This window comes from Bufo gargarizans, chromosome 2, assembly GCF_014858855.1.
Source record: "Bufo gargarizans isolate SCDJY-AF-19 chromosome 2, ASM1485885v1, whole genome shotgun sequence".
NCBI classification, from domain to species: Eukaryota; Metazoa; Chordata; class Amphibia; order Anura; family Bufonidae; genus Bufo; species Bufo gargarizans.
In genome coordinates this window covers 70,148,853-70,163,117 of record NC_058081.1, presented here as the reverse complement: position 1 = coordinate 70,163,117, position 14,265 = coordinate 70,148,853, and the positions used below count along the sequence as shown (strand labels likewise).

Here is a 14,265-nt window from a genome sequence, read left to right as displayed (position 1 = left end):
AAGGGTCCAAAAACAGAGCCCGGAAACTATAGGCTGGTAAGTTTTACATCTGTTGTGGGTAAACTGTTTGAAGGTTTTCTAAGAGATGCTATTTTGGAGTACCTCAATAAAAATAAGCAAATATCTCCATATCAGCATGGCTTCATGAGAGATTGGTCATGTCAAACTAATTTAATCAGTTTCTATGGGGCTGCGAGTTCTAGACTTGACAGCGGCGAATCAATGGATGTCGTATATCTGGACTTCTCCTCAGCATTTTACACTGTACCACATAAAAGGTTAGTATATAAAATGAGAATGCTCGGACTGGGGGAAAATGTCTGTATGTGGGTAAGTAACTGGCTCAGTGATAGAAAACAGAGGGTGGTTATTAATGGTACACACTCAGATTGGGTCACTGTCACTAGTGGGGTACCTCAGGGGTCAGTACTGGGCCCTATTCTCTTCAATATATTTATTAATGATCTTGTAGAAGGCTTGCATAGTAAAATATCAGTTTTTGCAGATGACACTAAACTGTGTAACGTAATTAACACTGAAGAGGACAGTATACTACTACAGAGGGATCTGGATAGATTAGAGGCTTGGGCAGATAAGTGGCAGATGAGGTTTAACACTGACAAATGTAAGTCACCAGTACATACTAAATGGTAAAACACTGGGTAACACTGACATGGAAAAGGACCTAGGAATTTTGGTGAACTAAGCTGTAGAAACCAGTGTCAGGCAGCTGCTGCCAAGGCCAATAAGATAATGGGTTGCATCAAAAGGGGCATAGATGCCCGTGATGTTAACATAGTCCTACCACTTTACAAATCACTAGTCAGACCACACATGGAGTACTGTGTACAGTTCTGGGCTCCTGTGAACAAGGCAGACATAGCAGAGCTGGAGAGGGTTCAGAGGAGGGCAACTAAAGTAATAACTGGAATGGGGCAACTACAGTACCCTGAAAGATTATCAAAATTAGGGTTATTCACTTTATGAAAAAGACGACTGAGGGGAGATCTAATAACTATGTATAAATATATCAGGGGTCAGTACAGAGATCTCTCCCATCATCTATTTATCCCCAGGACTGTGACTGTGATGAGGGGACATCCTCTGTGTCTGGAGGAAAGAAGGTTTGTACACAAACATAGAAGAGGATTCTTTACGGTAAGAGCAGTGAGACTATGGAACTCTCTGCCTGAGGAGGTGGTGATGGTGAGTACAATAAAGGAATTCAAGAGGGGCCTGGATGTATTTCTGGAGTGTAATAATATTACAGGTTATTATAGCTACTAGAGAGGGGTCGTTGATCCAGGGAGTTATTCTGATTGCCTGATTGGAGTCGGGAAGGGATTTTTTTCCCCTAAAGTAAGAAAAATTGGCTTTTACCTCACTGTTTATTTTTTTGCCTTCCTCTGGATCAACTTGCAGGATAACAGGCCGAACTGGATGGACAAATGTCTTTTTTCAGCCTTATAAACTGTTATAATGATATTTCCACGTATTTGAAAACCATAGCTTTGTGGTAAAACCACCTGTTGACTTAGGGTTCAACTGCAACGCAGCAGCAGTGGCACAGTACCCGAATAGAATAGAGTAGGGTATTTGGATTTAGCCTTTAAGAGGAATTCCAGTATATTACTTCTGATGGGCCATCCATATCTGATTAGTGGGTGTCTGACACCTCTGCTTATCAGCTATTCTGGAGTAGCTCCAGTGCTGGAAGACAGCAGTAGAACTACATAGCTCCATCCACTACAAATTTGGTGGGCGCTGTATATTTCCGGTGCCAACTTCTGACAACAGGGGTACCCCAAAACAACTGATCGGCGAAGGTGCTGGGTTTTGGACCCCTGCCAATCAGATATTGATGGTACATCAGTAGTACAATCCTGGTATGACCCTAAAATGGGGATTATGGGGACTTACTTTTTGTTTCTATAAATATTTGGGTTTTTCAAGATCAGATTTAAAGGGATTATCCAACCCGATGTTGTTCTTGGTCATAAATTCAGAATCAAACGTAGGACATCAGCGCTGCAAGGCACCAGTGCTAACCACTGAGCCACTGAGTTGACTTTTCAGGTTCCAACCGTAGAGGTTGGCATTTGTCAGTAAAAAGAGCTGTGAGGGGGAGCAGAGAAGGGTGAAGATTAGAAATGGAGAACATTAAGGAGCTCCACAAAAGAGAGTAGAAATAAGGACATAGCTATAGGGGGTGCAAAGTTAGCAGTCGCACCGCTGCCGATTGAGTTCTAAAGACCTCTCTGCCACATAAGACACCAGTATTACTAAGGCTACATTGACATGTGTCACGCGACATCTAGGGTACAACTACACTTCAACACATGTGTTGTTCAATGTTCATGTCGCACAACATATTTTGTAATGCTAATCTATGATGTTGCACTGCAATATGAGACATGTTGCGATGCGACAGTCACTAAAAAATCCATCTTGGATTGATTTTTTTCTGACTGTCGTGTTGCCGTCGCAGCATGTCTAGCATTACAAAATCTGTTGCGCGACATTGGTTCGACAAAATGTCGCGTAACACAAGTCGTCGTGTAGATGTAGCCTAATGGCACACAATGGCTTTTGTACTAATACCCAGGAGCTTTGTGTCACCTCTTGGTGAAAAGAGCTTGGACTGAGGCCTGCCATATTTGATGACCGTGATCAGAACCCACCAGTTTAGTCAGGACTGGCTCACCATTTAGTGTGTATAGTGGTTCCACGACTCTCCACCCGTCGTAGACAGGGGAAAATTTTCAAAATCCATGCCACCTTAAAGGGGAATTCCAGGACTGGATCCCTTTTAAAGAAAGCCCCCTAGCATATCGTAAACAACAATACTCACCTGCTTCCTGCTGCTGTGTTCTGGCGCTCTGGCGCTATTTGGCTATCTTCCACTGCCCAGCTTTAAATGAGATGGGCCTGCTGGACCATCCCCTTCCTCACCCACATCACGCCCACTTTTTTAGACCTGGCAGATTGCAGCATAACTAACCGTTGCACTAACCGTTGCACTGCAGTCTGCGCCAGAGATACACCTAATATAGTCATATTTCTGGATAATAAATGAACCCCCAAATGTTTAGCAAATCCACAAGAAATCTGTGACAAGGTGACATCTGAATATACCCTTGCTGATATCATCATCATCACATAACAGTGTAACAGAAGACAACAGGTTTAATGTCAATAAAACAAAGTATGATAAAAAAAACAGCAGTTTATTAAATATAATTATATCTACATAACAGTCATGGCACCTGATACACAGCATGTAAGTGACTACTAATGGCTTTACATAAAAGCTATACCAGATACCAGCATCTTCTCCTTTCAGTCCTCTGACCACCTTCATGGTGGTGGTGACAATCAGAAATATGAAAATTCATAACTAGATATTGCAATATATATACTGTTTGGCAAGTTAAATGTTGGGAGATGTAGTGCAGCGGTGGCATCAGTTTTATTGTACACCTTGAGTCATACGAGACTTGGCCAAATTTCTGGAAATATAAATGAGAAAAGAGTAAAGGTCCCTCTACACTGGCCGAGAATCCAAAAGATAATCGCTAACAAGTGAATCATTGTTTGCCAGCAGCAGATTGTGATGACACAGCACGATCTGCTGCCGGCAAACAATGATTTTTAAACGTGCTGATAGATTCCATTTGCCCGATGAATGAGCGTTTGGGGTAATCGGCAGAAGTATTACACTGCCAGATCATCGGTAACGAGAGTTCATTCAAACGCTTGTTCGCGATGATCTGCACAATTACCTACGCCTCTAAGGCTACTTTCACACTAGTGTTTTTTCTGCAAAAACGCTTCCGTTACTGATAATACAACCATCTGCATCCGTTATGAACGGATCCGGTTGTATTATCGTTAACATAGTCAAGACGGATCCTTCATGAACTCCATTGAAAGTCAATGGTGGACGATTCCGTTTTCTATTGTATCGGATTGTGTCAGAAATGCTGCGGTTTGCTCTCCGGTATGAGAACGGAACGGAATGCATTTTGGAGCGCTCCGTTCTGTTCAGTTACGTTTTGTCCCCAATGAATGGGGACAAAACGGAAGCTTTTTTTATGGTATTGAGACCCTATGACGGATGTCAATACCGGAAAATATTAGCGCTAGTGTGAAAGTAGCGTAATATAGGCTATACTCTGGAGAAGATCGTTGCATATAATTGCAGCTCGCTCTTCCACCAGGGAGCAGCAGATTGTCAGGAAGGAACGCTTCTCTGTCATATATGTAAAGGGACCTTTAGGGTCATGGGCAGCAGTGGTGCGGTATTCGGTTGGTTGGTTGCCTGAGCAAGAAAGCAGCAAATTTATCCACATGGCGTCAAGAAAAATTAATCATTCCTGTGGCTCTGCCGGCTGAAGACTGATTTCCACTAATGGGATTGTGTGGATTCGGACTTTACTACTGTCAAGAAAAATGTAGACATGGTTAGAGTTTATATACCTGCTGGGTAAATATCAGAATAAGATATTGCAGTGTCCCACTCAGTGATGGTCGTGGGCACTGCAAACTTTTGTATTTGCTTATCAAAATGTATTGCTGTATATTCCTGTAATTCCTATTACCAGGCTGTTAGTGTGTCATTACATCCATTCGCCCCTAGGTGGTGCTGGCATCACATATATATATATATATATATATATATATATATATATATATAGCTGGGGTATGCTAATAGGAAGTATGAATTCAGTAGAGAAGTTGAGGAAGCTAGTGTAGGAGCACAACAGGCCTAGTCCACCATGTAGCTGCCATATTAGCCCCTTGGCTGTGGGAACAATGGTGTTGCAGCACAGCACAGACCAGTGAGTCTACGTCTGAATATAGAGAAAGTCTAGTGGAGGTTGGAGCTAAATTAGCCAATGTACTTCACAAGCACCAGTGACCAGGAGGAACCTAAAAGTACCTGGACACAGCCGGATGATTAAAGGGGTATTCCAATCTCAGAAAATGGGGGCATATCGCTAGGATATGCGCTCATTGTCTGATAGGTGCGGGTCTCACCGCTGGGACCCGCACCTACAACGAGAACGAAGCGGGGAGTGCTGTGGCTGGAGGACCCCGGATTTTCCAGGGTCCGTCCACCACCAAGCGCTGCTGCCATAGAAGTGAATGGGAATGCACCGCACATAGGCGGCCCATGCTCCCATTCATTTCTATGGGGCAGACTTCAACATACAGTCCCATGTAAATAACATCACCTCCTCGATATTCAGTCCCATATAAATAACCTTATTGAGGTAATTAGCATATTAATAAAAGCGATTTTATAGACAAATTACAAGACACAGGGCAGTAATACTAGTATATTTTAATGTAAATCATGGAGACTGATGTGGTGATATTAATAGCTCAGTTAGTGCAAGGGGGGAACTAACTCTCCTTAGGGAGAGAGCACCTTAATCAGTATGAGGAGACTTACAGGCCATACATGCTCCTCTGGAATTCTGGGAGGGAAGGGATGCAAATGAGCTCTTAACAAGCTCTGCCTCTAATGCCCCCAGATGTAAGGCAGCTATCCTATAAGTCAGTGTTCAGCTCTTAAAATAAGCCTTGATACATGCCTTGGATATTAAATAAGCCAGCACCTCATCTGCAGACAGCTGTTTCAAGGTGAGTGCCCCTCATCAGTGCAGAGCAGAGAGTACTGGCTTAACTGGGTGAGAAGCCTGTGTCCGAGCAAGGGGGGGAACTAACTCTCCTTATGGAGAGAGCACCTTAATCAGTGTGAGGAGACTTATAGGCCATACATGCTGGCTTATTTAATATCCAATATCCAAGTCATGTCTCAAGGCTTATTTTAAGAGCTGAACACTGACTTATAGGATAGCTGCCTTACATCTGGGGGCATTAGAGGCAGAGCTTGTTAAGAGCTCATTTGCATCCCTTCCCTCCCAGAATTCCAGAGGAGCACGTATGGCCTGTAAGTCTCCTCACACTGATTAAGGTGCTCTCTCACTAAGGAGAGTTAATTTCCCCCCTTGCTCGGACACAGGCCTTCTACCCAGTTAAGCCAGTACTCTCTGCTCTGCACTGATGAGGGGCAATCACCCCGAAATAGCTGTCTGCAGATGAGATGCTGGCTTATTTAATATCCAAGTCATGTCTCAAGGCTTATTTTAAGAGCTGAATATTGACCTATAGGATAGCTGCCTTACATCTGGTGGCATTAGAGGCAGAGCTTGTTAAGAGCTCATTTGCATTTCTAGCTCAGTAAGTGAAATCCAGGAGACAGTGTCCCTTTAAGGGGTTGTACTCTAATTTTCAGACCTCTCAGACTGGCGGTGGCAGCATTGGTGATCATACTTGCTTGATCCCCGGCCTTAGGTCCTGGCTCGTTTGCTCCCTGGAATCTGCTGCTTGTCTCTGGTTCCTCCATGTAAACTTCCTTTTGATGCTGATGCTCCCCTTGCGTCATTTCAAATGGTCATGTGACACGTAGGGAACAGATCACCGCTGTGGCCAGTGATTGGCTGCAGCAGCGTCAAATTGGAAGTTTACATGGAGGGACCCGAGTCAATATAGTGTAGACCGAGAAGTGAAGAAGCTGGAATCCAGCTCCGGGGATCAGGTAACTATGATCACCAACGCGGGTCCTGCCAGTCTGAGAGGTCTGGAAATTAGTGCACGACCCCTTCAATACGAGACCCATATTGTGCTTCCATATTCCTCCGATTTCATATAAGGTTGTTTGTGTCATGTATTTCATCCAAGTAAAATGAATGATTCCAGTATTATGTCGGTATTCTGCTTTGAAGCACCATATAGCAGCACACAGAGTACCTACAGCTCTGTAATATGGAGCCTCATACACAATATGGTGTGTACGAGGCCTTAGAAGGGATTTTTCAAGTCCGTTTTGATAGAGGCAAATTTTTTTGTATCATGCCATTTTTTTTTGTATCATGCATAGCATGCTAGATGGCTAACAATTTAGCTGATTATGCAATTAAACAACTGGTTTATTCAAGGAGGGGTGTCAATAAAATCCCTTCTCAAAATCCACTATGAAAATGCAGTTAAAATATTGTGGTCACCGTCAGGTCAATTTCCAGCATAAACATCTATTGTGCTCCAATGTTGGACTGACCTTTTACATGCATCTCCAGCCCAGTTGGTAGCTCTGGTAGAGATTGTCCTGTCTGGGCCATCTGTATGATCTGTCCAGCGCCAGGGAAGTTGCGTCCATGATATAGTCACCTCGGGCTAGAATGGACTGGAATTTGTCCTGGAAGGGCCTGTCATTGTACCAGTAAAAGGCATCATCTCCTAAGAAAGAAAGAAAGGTCTATGGTGACAATGTCATATTGGCAGGAGCACCACTTACTGCAGGATAAAATAATCCAGCTCTCCCAGGAACAGAAAACAGTAGGACATTTCTGACTAGTGGAAAAGGCAGGGAATGGAAAGTCTCTGAAGATCATCAAGTGTGTGATGGTGATCACCAGGAATAAATCGTACATTTACACTGGGGTCTTCCATCCATCATAAGGTCTACACCCACCATCACAGATAACCTGACATATCAAGGCCCAATGTCCCCAATATTCTGGACCAGTCAGCGTTTTATAGGATTTGTCAGGATGAGCATACCTACTATAGATAGAGTCCATGGAACTTGAATGGAGAGAGCTTCTTTATTCAATCTTTGCCTAGATGCAGCACCTGACTCATGTGGAGGAACAGTGGTCACAGTGGTCACCCCCAAGTGAGGGCATCATCACGTTCAGGCTTGAGATGGGGGAGTGGGGGAGGTGACCGTACAAGTCCGTAGCTCTCTCCATTCAAGTGTATAAGAGACAAAGGGTTGCAGAATGAGCGCCACACCGGTACATAGGTTACATCTGGTACTGCAATACCAAATACAACCTGTGGACTGGCGTGGTCAAAGCAGCCGTGTTTTTCTAATCCTGGCAGAGCAGGGGTCTTGGGACTCCTATGGGGAGTTCCAGACGTGGCAGGATCCTCACCTATCAGATATTAATGGAATGTCATATGGTGGGTAACCCCCTTTAATTGGTGCGGCCCACTGATATCAATAGGCATCAATTGATTTCAATGGATGTTGGTGGTCTTCCAGAACAAAATGCTGCACTGGCCACGGCTCCCTTCTGTACATAATAGGAAAGGTTTCTTGGTTGTCGTTGGACCCTGCGTGGAACTCGTAAAAGTGGGATACTTACAAATCCCATTATCAATGGTAAGAGAAACCTACTTAGGCCTCCTGCGCACGACCGTATGGCTTTTACAGTGTTTTGCGGTCCGTTTTAAACGGATCTGTTTTTTCAGTTTTTTGTTTCAGTATTGGTTCCTCTTCTGTTCCGTTTGGTTTCCGTTTTTTGCAGATCGGAAATGGAAGCATGGCATATACAGTATACAGTAATTACATAGAAAAATTGGGCTGGGCATAACATTTTCAATAGATGGTTCCGCAAAAACACAACGGATACTGAAGACATACGGATGCATTCCGTATCCGTTCCATTTTATTTACAGCCCCATTGACTTGAATTGGCAATTGGCAATAATAGGACAAGTTCTATCTTTGAACGGAAAAACGGAAATACGGAAACGGAATGCATATGGATGGAATGCATATGGAGTACATTCCTTTTTTTGCGGACACATTGAAATGAATGGTTCCGTATACGGACCGGATGATTTTCAAGGACCCATAGACTTCAATGGACGTGTGCAGTCCGGGGCACTGATGTAAGTAGTGCATGCATCCGTGGATTTTTTGCATACCGCAGCAAATCACGGAAATGTGGAAAACATATTAAAGTAAATCGATCAGTATGCTGTCCTTAAAAAAATAAAAGCAGACAGCATGCGTCCGTGAAAAACAGAAGTGTGGGCAAGGCCTTAACAGGGCACAGAAAAAGTGGCGTGGTGTTAAACAAGCAGGAAGTGCTCAAACCCATATGCAGGTGTGCATGTGAGTACAGGGGAGCAAATCCTGCACTTGTGGCCCGTTGCTAATTGCGATCCCCAGCAAAAACGCATACAATGGAGGATGCCCGCAGCGGACCACAAGGACCTTATGCTCCTGTAATTTGCCCACTGGCTCCTGGTATTGCCCATACGGCTCAGGTAGGTGAGTGTTAGGACCCGAGCTACTTGAGAAACCTTGGCGCGGTGCTCAGGCTCAGACATGTCCTCCACAGTAGGATATGTTGGCTAATCTCTCAATTGTAACATCCGTATGAGGGTTTAGTAAGACCGCAGAGTGCACCTGGATTTGCAAATGTTATTATATTTTTAACAGGGCACACCCTAGACTTTCTGGGGCTACTGCCAAAGATTAGATTGGAGCCTCCACAGACATAAGGGAAAGATCTGCACCTGTTCTGTGTAACATGTTCTCCCTCCTTGCAGCACCGCCGGCGTCCCGCTGATAAAGAGGGAGGAGGAGCCAGCATTGGACGTGGCCGGCGTCCTCCTCTCCCTGGCAACAAGGGGGTGGGGAGGACCCCGTGGCATACGCTCCCTCAGCGCGGCCGGCGGCCTCCATCCCCTAGGCAACGAGCAGGGGCAGGGACGAGTGCACTCAGGTTTTTGGCTGGGGCTGACGCAGGGTCACGTGATCATTCAGTCTGGCCACAAGTTGCCTGTGATTGGTCTTACTACCCCACGAGCGGTTTCCTGCATGTGTGATTTAGTGAACTCGACCTTGGCTTGTATTTGACTCTTGATCCTGCGTAATCCTTTTGTCATGACGTGATCTCCTGGCTCCTGACCTCGGCTTGTATTTGGCCTTGATCCTGTGTTATTCCTTTGTACTGACGTGACCTCCTGGTACTTCACCTCGGCTTCCATTTTATTCTGGTTTTGCTTATGGTTGGTTATTTGCTTGTCTGGTTACTACCCGGCCTGGTAGCTTACGTTTCTGTCTTAGTCTTTTGTTTTCTCCCACCTTGTTCCCTCCCTGTAGACCCCTGCACGTACTTAAGCTTGGGACTGCTGTCCAGCTGCGCACCGTGGGTTAGGACGGACTGTGAAAGTAGGTGGGGATAGTGGAGTGGGTGGAGCCTAGGGCTGCACTGTCCCTATAGAACCGTGACATTCTGTGTTTAGAACCGCACCTGATTTGGGCTCAAAATCACTGACCAAACACTGACTGTGTTAATAAGCGCTAAGGGTGGCTGCACATGGTGCAGATTTGTGTGCAGAAAATACGCATGAAATCCCTACCAAAATGCCCAAAGCTGCACTATTTATTTAGTTTTTGTTCTGTTTTTTCCACTTTGTTGGTACTGTATTATGCTGCAGATTATGTGCGGTGAAAATACGTGCATCATTTGCAGACACCCTAAGGGCTCATTCACACGAACATAAGGGCTCCGTGCCTGTGCTGCAGACCTTTGCCCATTAACTCCTTTGCATGATCAACTACAGTATTAGGCCTCATGCACACAGCCGTTATTTTGGTCCGCATCTGAGCCGCCATTTTGGCGGCTGGGATGCAGACCCATTAACTTCAATGGGGCTGCAAAATATGCGGACAGCACGTTCGTGTGCATGTAGCCTTAGGCCCCTTTCACACGGGCGAGTTTTCTATGGGGGTGCGATGCGTGCAGTGAACGTATTGCACCCACACTGAATCCTGACCCATTCATTTCTATGGGGCTGTGCACATGAGCGGTGATTTTCACGCATCACTTGTGCGTTGAGTGAAAATCGCAGCATGCTCTATATTGTCCGATTTTCACACAACGCAGGCCCCATAGAAGTGAATGGGAAGCGTAAAAATCGCATAGCATCTGCAAGCAAGTACGGATGCGGTGCGATTTTCACGCACGGTTGCTAGGAGACGATCGGGATGGAGACCCGATAATTATTATTTTCCCTTATAACATGGTTATAAGGGAAAATAATAGCATTCTGAATACAGAATGCATAGTACAATAGCGCTGGAGGGGTTAAAAAAATAAAAATAAAAAATTTAACTCACCTTAGTCCACTTGATCACGAAGCCGGCATCTCCTTGTGTCTCCTCTGCGCTGAACAGGACCTGGGTTGAGTTGCTGCATTAAATACCGGTTAAGGACCTTTGATGACGTCACGTGAATCACCATGGTAAAAGATCATGTGACGTACCATGTGATGACCGGAGTGACGTCATCAAAGGTCCTTAACCGGTATTTAATGCAGCAGCTCATCCCAGGTCCTGTTCAGCGCAGAGGAGACACAAGGAGATGCCGGCTTCGCAATCAAGTGGACTAAGGTGAGTTAATTATTATTATTTTTTTTGTTGTTAACCCCTCTAGCGCTGTTTTACTTAGCATTCTGTATTCAGAATGCTATTATTTTCCCTTATAACCATGTTATAAGGGAAAATAATACAATCTTCAGAACATCAATCCCAAGACCGAACTTCTGTGAAGAAGTTCGGGTTTGGTTACCAAACATGCGCGATTTTTCTCACGCGAGTGCAACGCATGACAATGTTTTGCACTCGCGCGGAAAAATCGTGCATTTTCCCGCAACGCACCCGGCAGTGCGCACGTGCCATCTCCATTCACTCTTCCTCTCACTCCCTTCTCTCTTCCCATACACATACAGCAGAGAGTAGGAAGAGTGACGGCACGTGCACACCGTGCGCGCCGTCTCCTCAAACAGCTGATCAGCGGGGGTGCCGGGTGTCTGACCCCTGCCGATCTGATATTGATGACCTATCGTGAGGATAGGTCATCAATATCAAAAGCCTGGACAACCCCTTTAATTCAGTCGGTCACTGCACTCCTGCCCACCTTTTGGAAAAGTGGTGAAGGTGTTGGAATAAGCTAAAATTTGCAAGTTTTTTACCCCAAAAATGCCATAAAACGTTCAGAACCTCCAGATCGGGGCTGTAAGTCTATGGGAATTTTTTTATGCTTTATTAAACTTTTTTTTTGTTGTGTTTTCTTCACTTGCGTTTTTATTGCGCCAGTGGCATTTTTTTAAAAAGGCAGTCTGCTTGAGTTATGACATTTTTTGCTTCAATTTCTGACATTTTTGTGCTATAGACATCCATTGTTTTTGGTACTGCTTGAAAAAAAGCATATGTCAATGTGTGTTGTGTTTCTTTGTTTTTGTTTTTTTTAACCGTGGCTTTTTCCATACTGATCAATAGAGGGGGGAACATACTTTCCTGTAAGAAAATGACTGACTTGAAAAACAAAACAAAACATAAAAACGCGATCTAAAAATGCAACGCAAAAAAAAAAGAAAACTGAAAAACATGCATGCTGGAGGACTTGCAAAGTGAATGAAGTTGCCCTTTAAATCTAGCACACACCAATACAGAATAATTGAATGCAAAGAATCAGATGTCAGTAACTTACTGTATTTTCTCACTCTGTTCGGTCTGCACTTAATGTTACCACGTAACGTATTTACATCAAATTTTAACTCTTTGCAGAGAGTGTTCGAGGCAGGCTCTACCGTGACATGGACGTTCTCATCAGGATAGGTGGTAATGAAACAGCCCGGTTGCTTCGCTGACTCGATTGAATACTCTTTGCTGTTGACATTAATGAGGTAGAAGAAAAACTCTTTGGTCTCAGGCTTATCGAAATCAAGACTCTTCTGTCCTAATGGCTGAATGAGAATGAGAAATGGTTAGCTCAATGGACAAGGAAAAAATCTGTGTATTAATAATCTTGTCTCTAGTGTAAGAAGTGGTAAGGATTACGGGTGGGCGATGGGGGGGTATCATTGTGGGTTCACAACCTTACTGAAAATCGGCAGCACAGTAGAACGGGCACATGGCGGTAAAACAGTCTGTCAGTGATAACTTGGGCACAGGTTGACGGTCCTACTCACAGATGGAAATGGTGCCAAAGGAAGGTATGGCGCCATGGGGCTTTCCACCCAGACTCGGTGTCTGGTGATCTCTCCACCTGATGTACATCTAGCCCTGGGGTCACACACAGCTTTTAGTACTATCACTCCTACCAGTTTCTCAGCTGCTCTCTATCTGCGGGGAGACCCATCTCTTCACCCAATGGACGCTCTCCATTCACCTATGGCCTCTGCTCCATTGCAGTGCTTGACTCGAGCACAACCCGACCTTACACAGGGGCAGTTACTAGTACGGGTGTACCGCCCTCCAATACCAAGGCGGGCAGCCCCTTATAAACACAGATTACTTTGCCCACGAGAGAAGCATGGTGCCCCCACCCCTATGTGTTCTCTTGCTTTAACCGGCCTAACTAGCTTCCCAACCAGACTTTAAGGCCTAGTTCACACAAACTTATGACTTTTATAGTTTTTTGCGGTCCATTTTTCACGGATCCTTTGTTCCGTTTTTGAGTTCCGTTGTGTTTCCGTTTCCTTTCCGTTTTACGTTTTTCCATATGCCGTATACAGTAATTACATAGAAAAAATTGGGCTGGGCATAACATTTTCAATAGATGGTTGTCAGGAATGTCAGAGATGTGCCTGCACAGTCTAACCTTAAGGCCATTAGTGGTGCAACCAATGTACTGGAGGGAACAGAGAGTACATGAGATACAATACACCACATGAGTGGTGTTGCAGTTGATGTATTGTTTGATGGAAAAACTTTGATTCATGGCATAGGAAAAAACTTCCTTGCCAGGTCGCATATGAGAGCAACACGTACAGATTTTATGCCCACATTTATAGCTGCCAAGAAACCGCAGCCACACTGGAGAGGCTCGTGCCCCCTCAGAATAGAGAGAGGGGCAGAGTCTGTTGCCCAGTGTGGGCGCTCTACGGGCTGAGCACAAGATGCCACCTTTCAAGACACTGCGCCATTGGTCATCTGTTGACAATACAGGTAAGTGCTTTCTTACTATGTTACAGATCTGCGAGTATTGTGTACTATAGGCAGTGACAAAAACAGGCAAACGGGAATGCCGTGACTGATTTAAGTTATCAGAGCGACGTGTGCGCTTATGGTGAGTAAATAGTAGTGATTGTCTGGGTCTGGACAGGGCCTCCTTCTGGGCGTGTGCTAAACCGTGCTGGGAATATTGTCTCATGGAAAGGCGAAAGGCCGCAGAGCGCATCTCCATGCGGCATGTTGCATCCTGAGTGCAGTTTCGTCTAATGCGAATAAACTCACCCTTAGGAATATTTTTAGCAACATGAGGAGGATGGCAAGACCTGCATGGAGAATTGGGTTGCCCGCAGTTTTTTTTTTTTACGAAAGGTGCGGGTATTAATTGAATTGGTGCACGCATCGCCCTCCAGAGACAAATCCAAAAAGGAAATACAGGT

At 44.8% G+C, this 14,265-nt stretch overlaps 1 protein-coding gene across 1 annotated transcript in view; it reads right to left on the bottom strand.

The window, feature by feature from the left end:
• Window positions 1-4,034: 4,034 nt before the first annotated feature.
• LOC122927371 overlaps window positions 4,035-14,265 on the bottom strand; it is a 37,864-nt gene continuing 27,633 nt past the window's right edge. The window contains exons 5-7 of the mRNA XM_044279161.1: window positions 12,363-12,618; window positions 7,127-7,305; window positions 4,035-4,440 (exon numbers count right to left, since the gene is read on the bottom strand). Coding sequence (XP_044135096.1) covers window positions 7,130-7,305; window positions 12,363-12,618 — 432 coding nt within the window. The 3' untranslated portion in view covers window positions 4,035-4,440; window positions 7,127-7,129. The remainder of the gene's footprint in view (window positions 4,441-7,126; window positions 7,306-12,362; window positions 12,619-14,265) is intronic.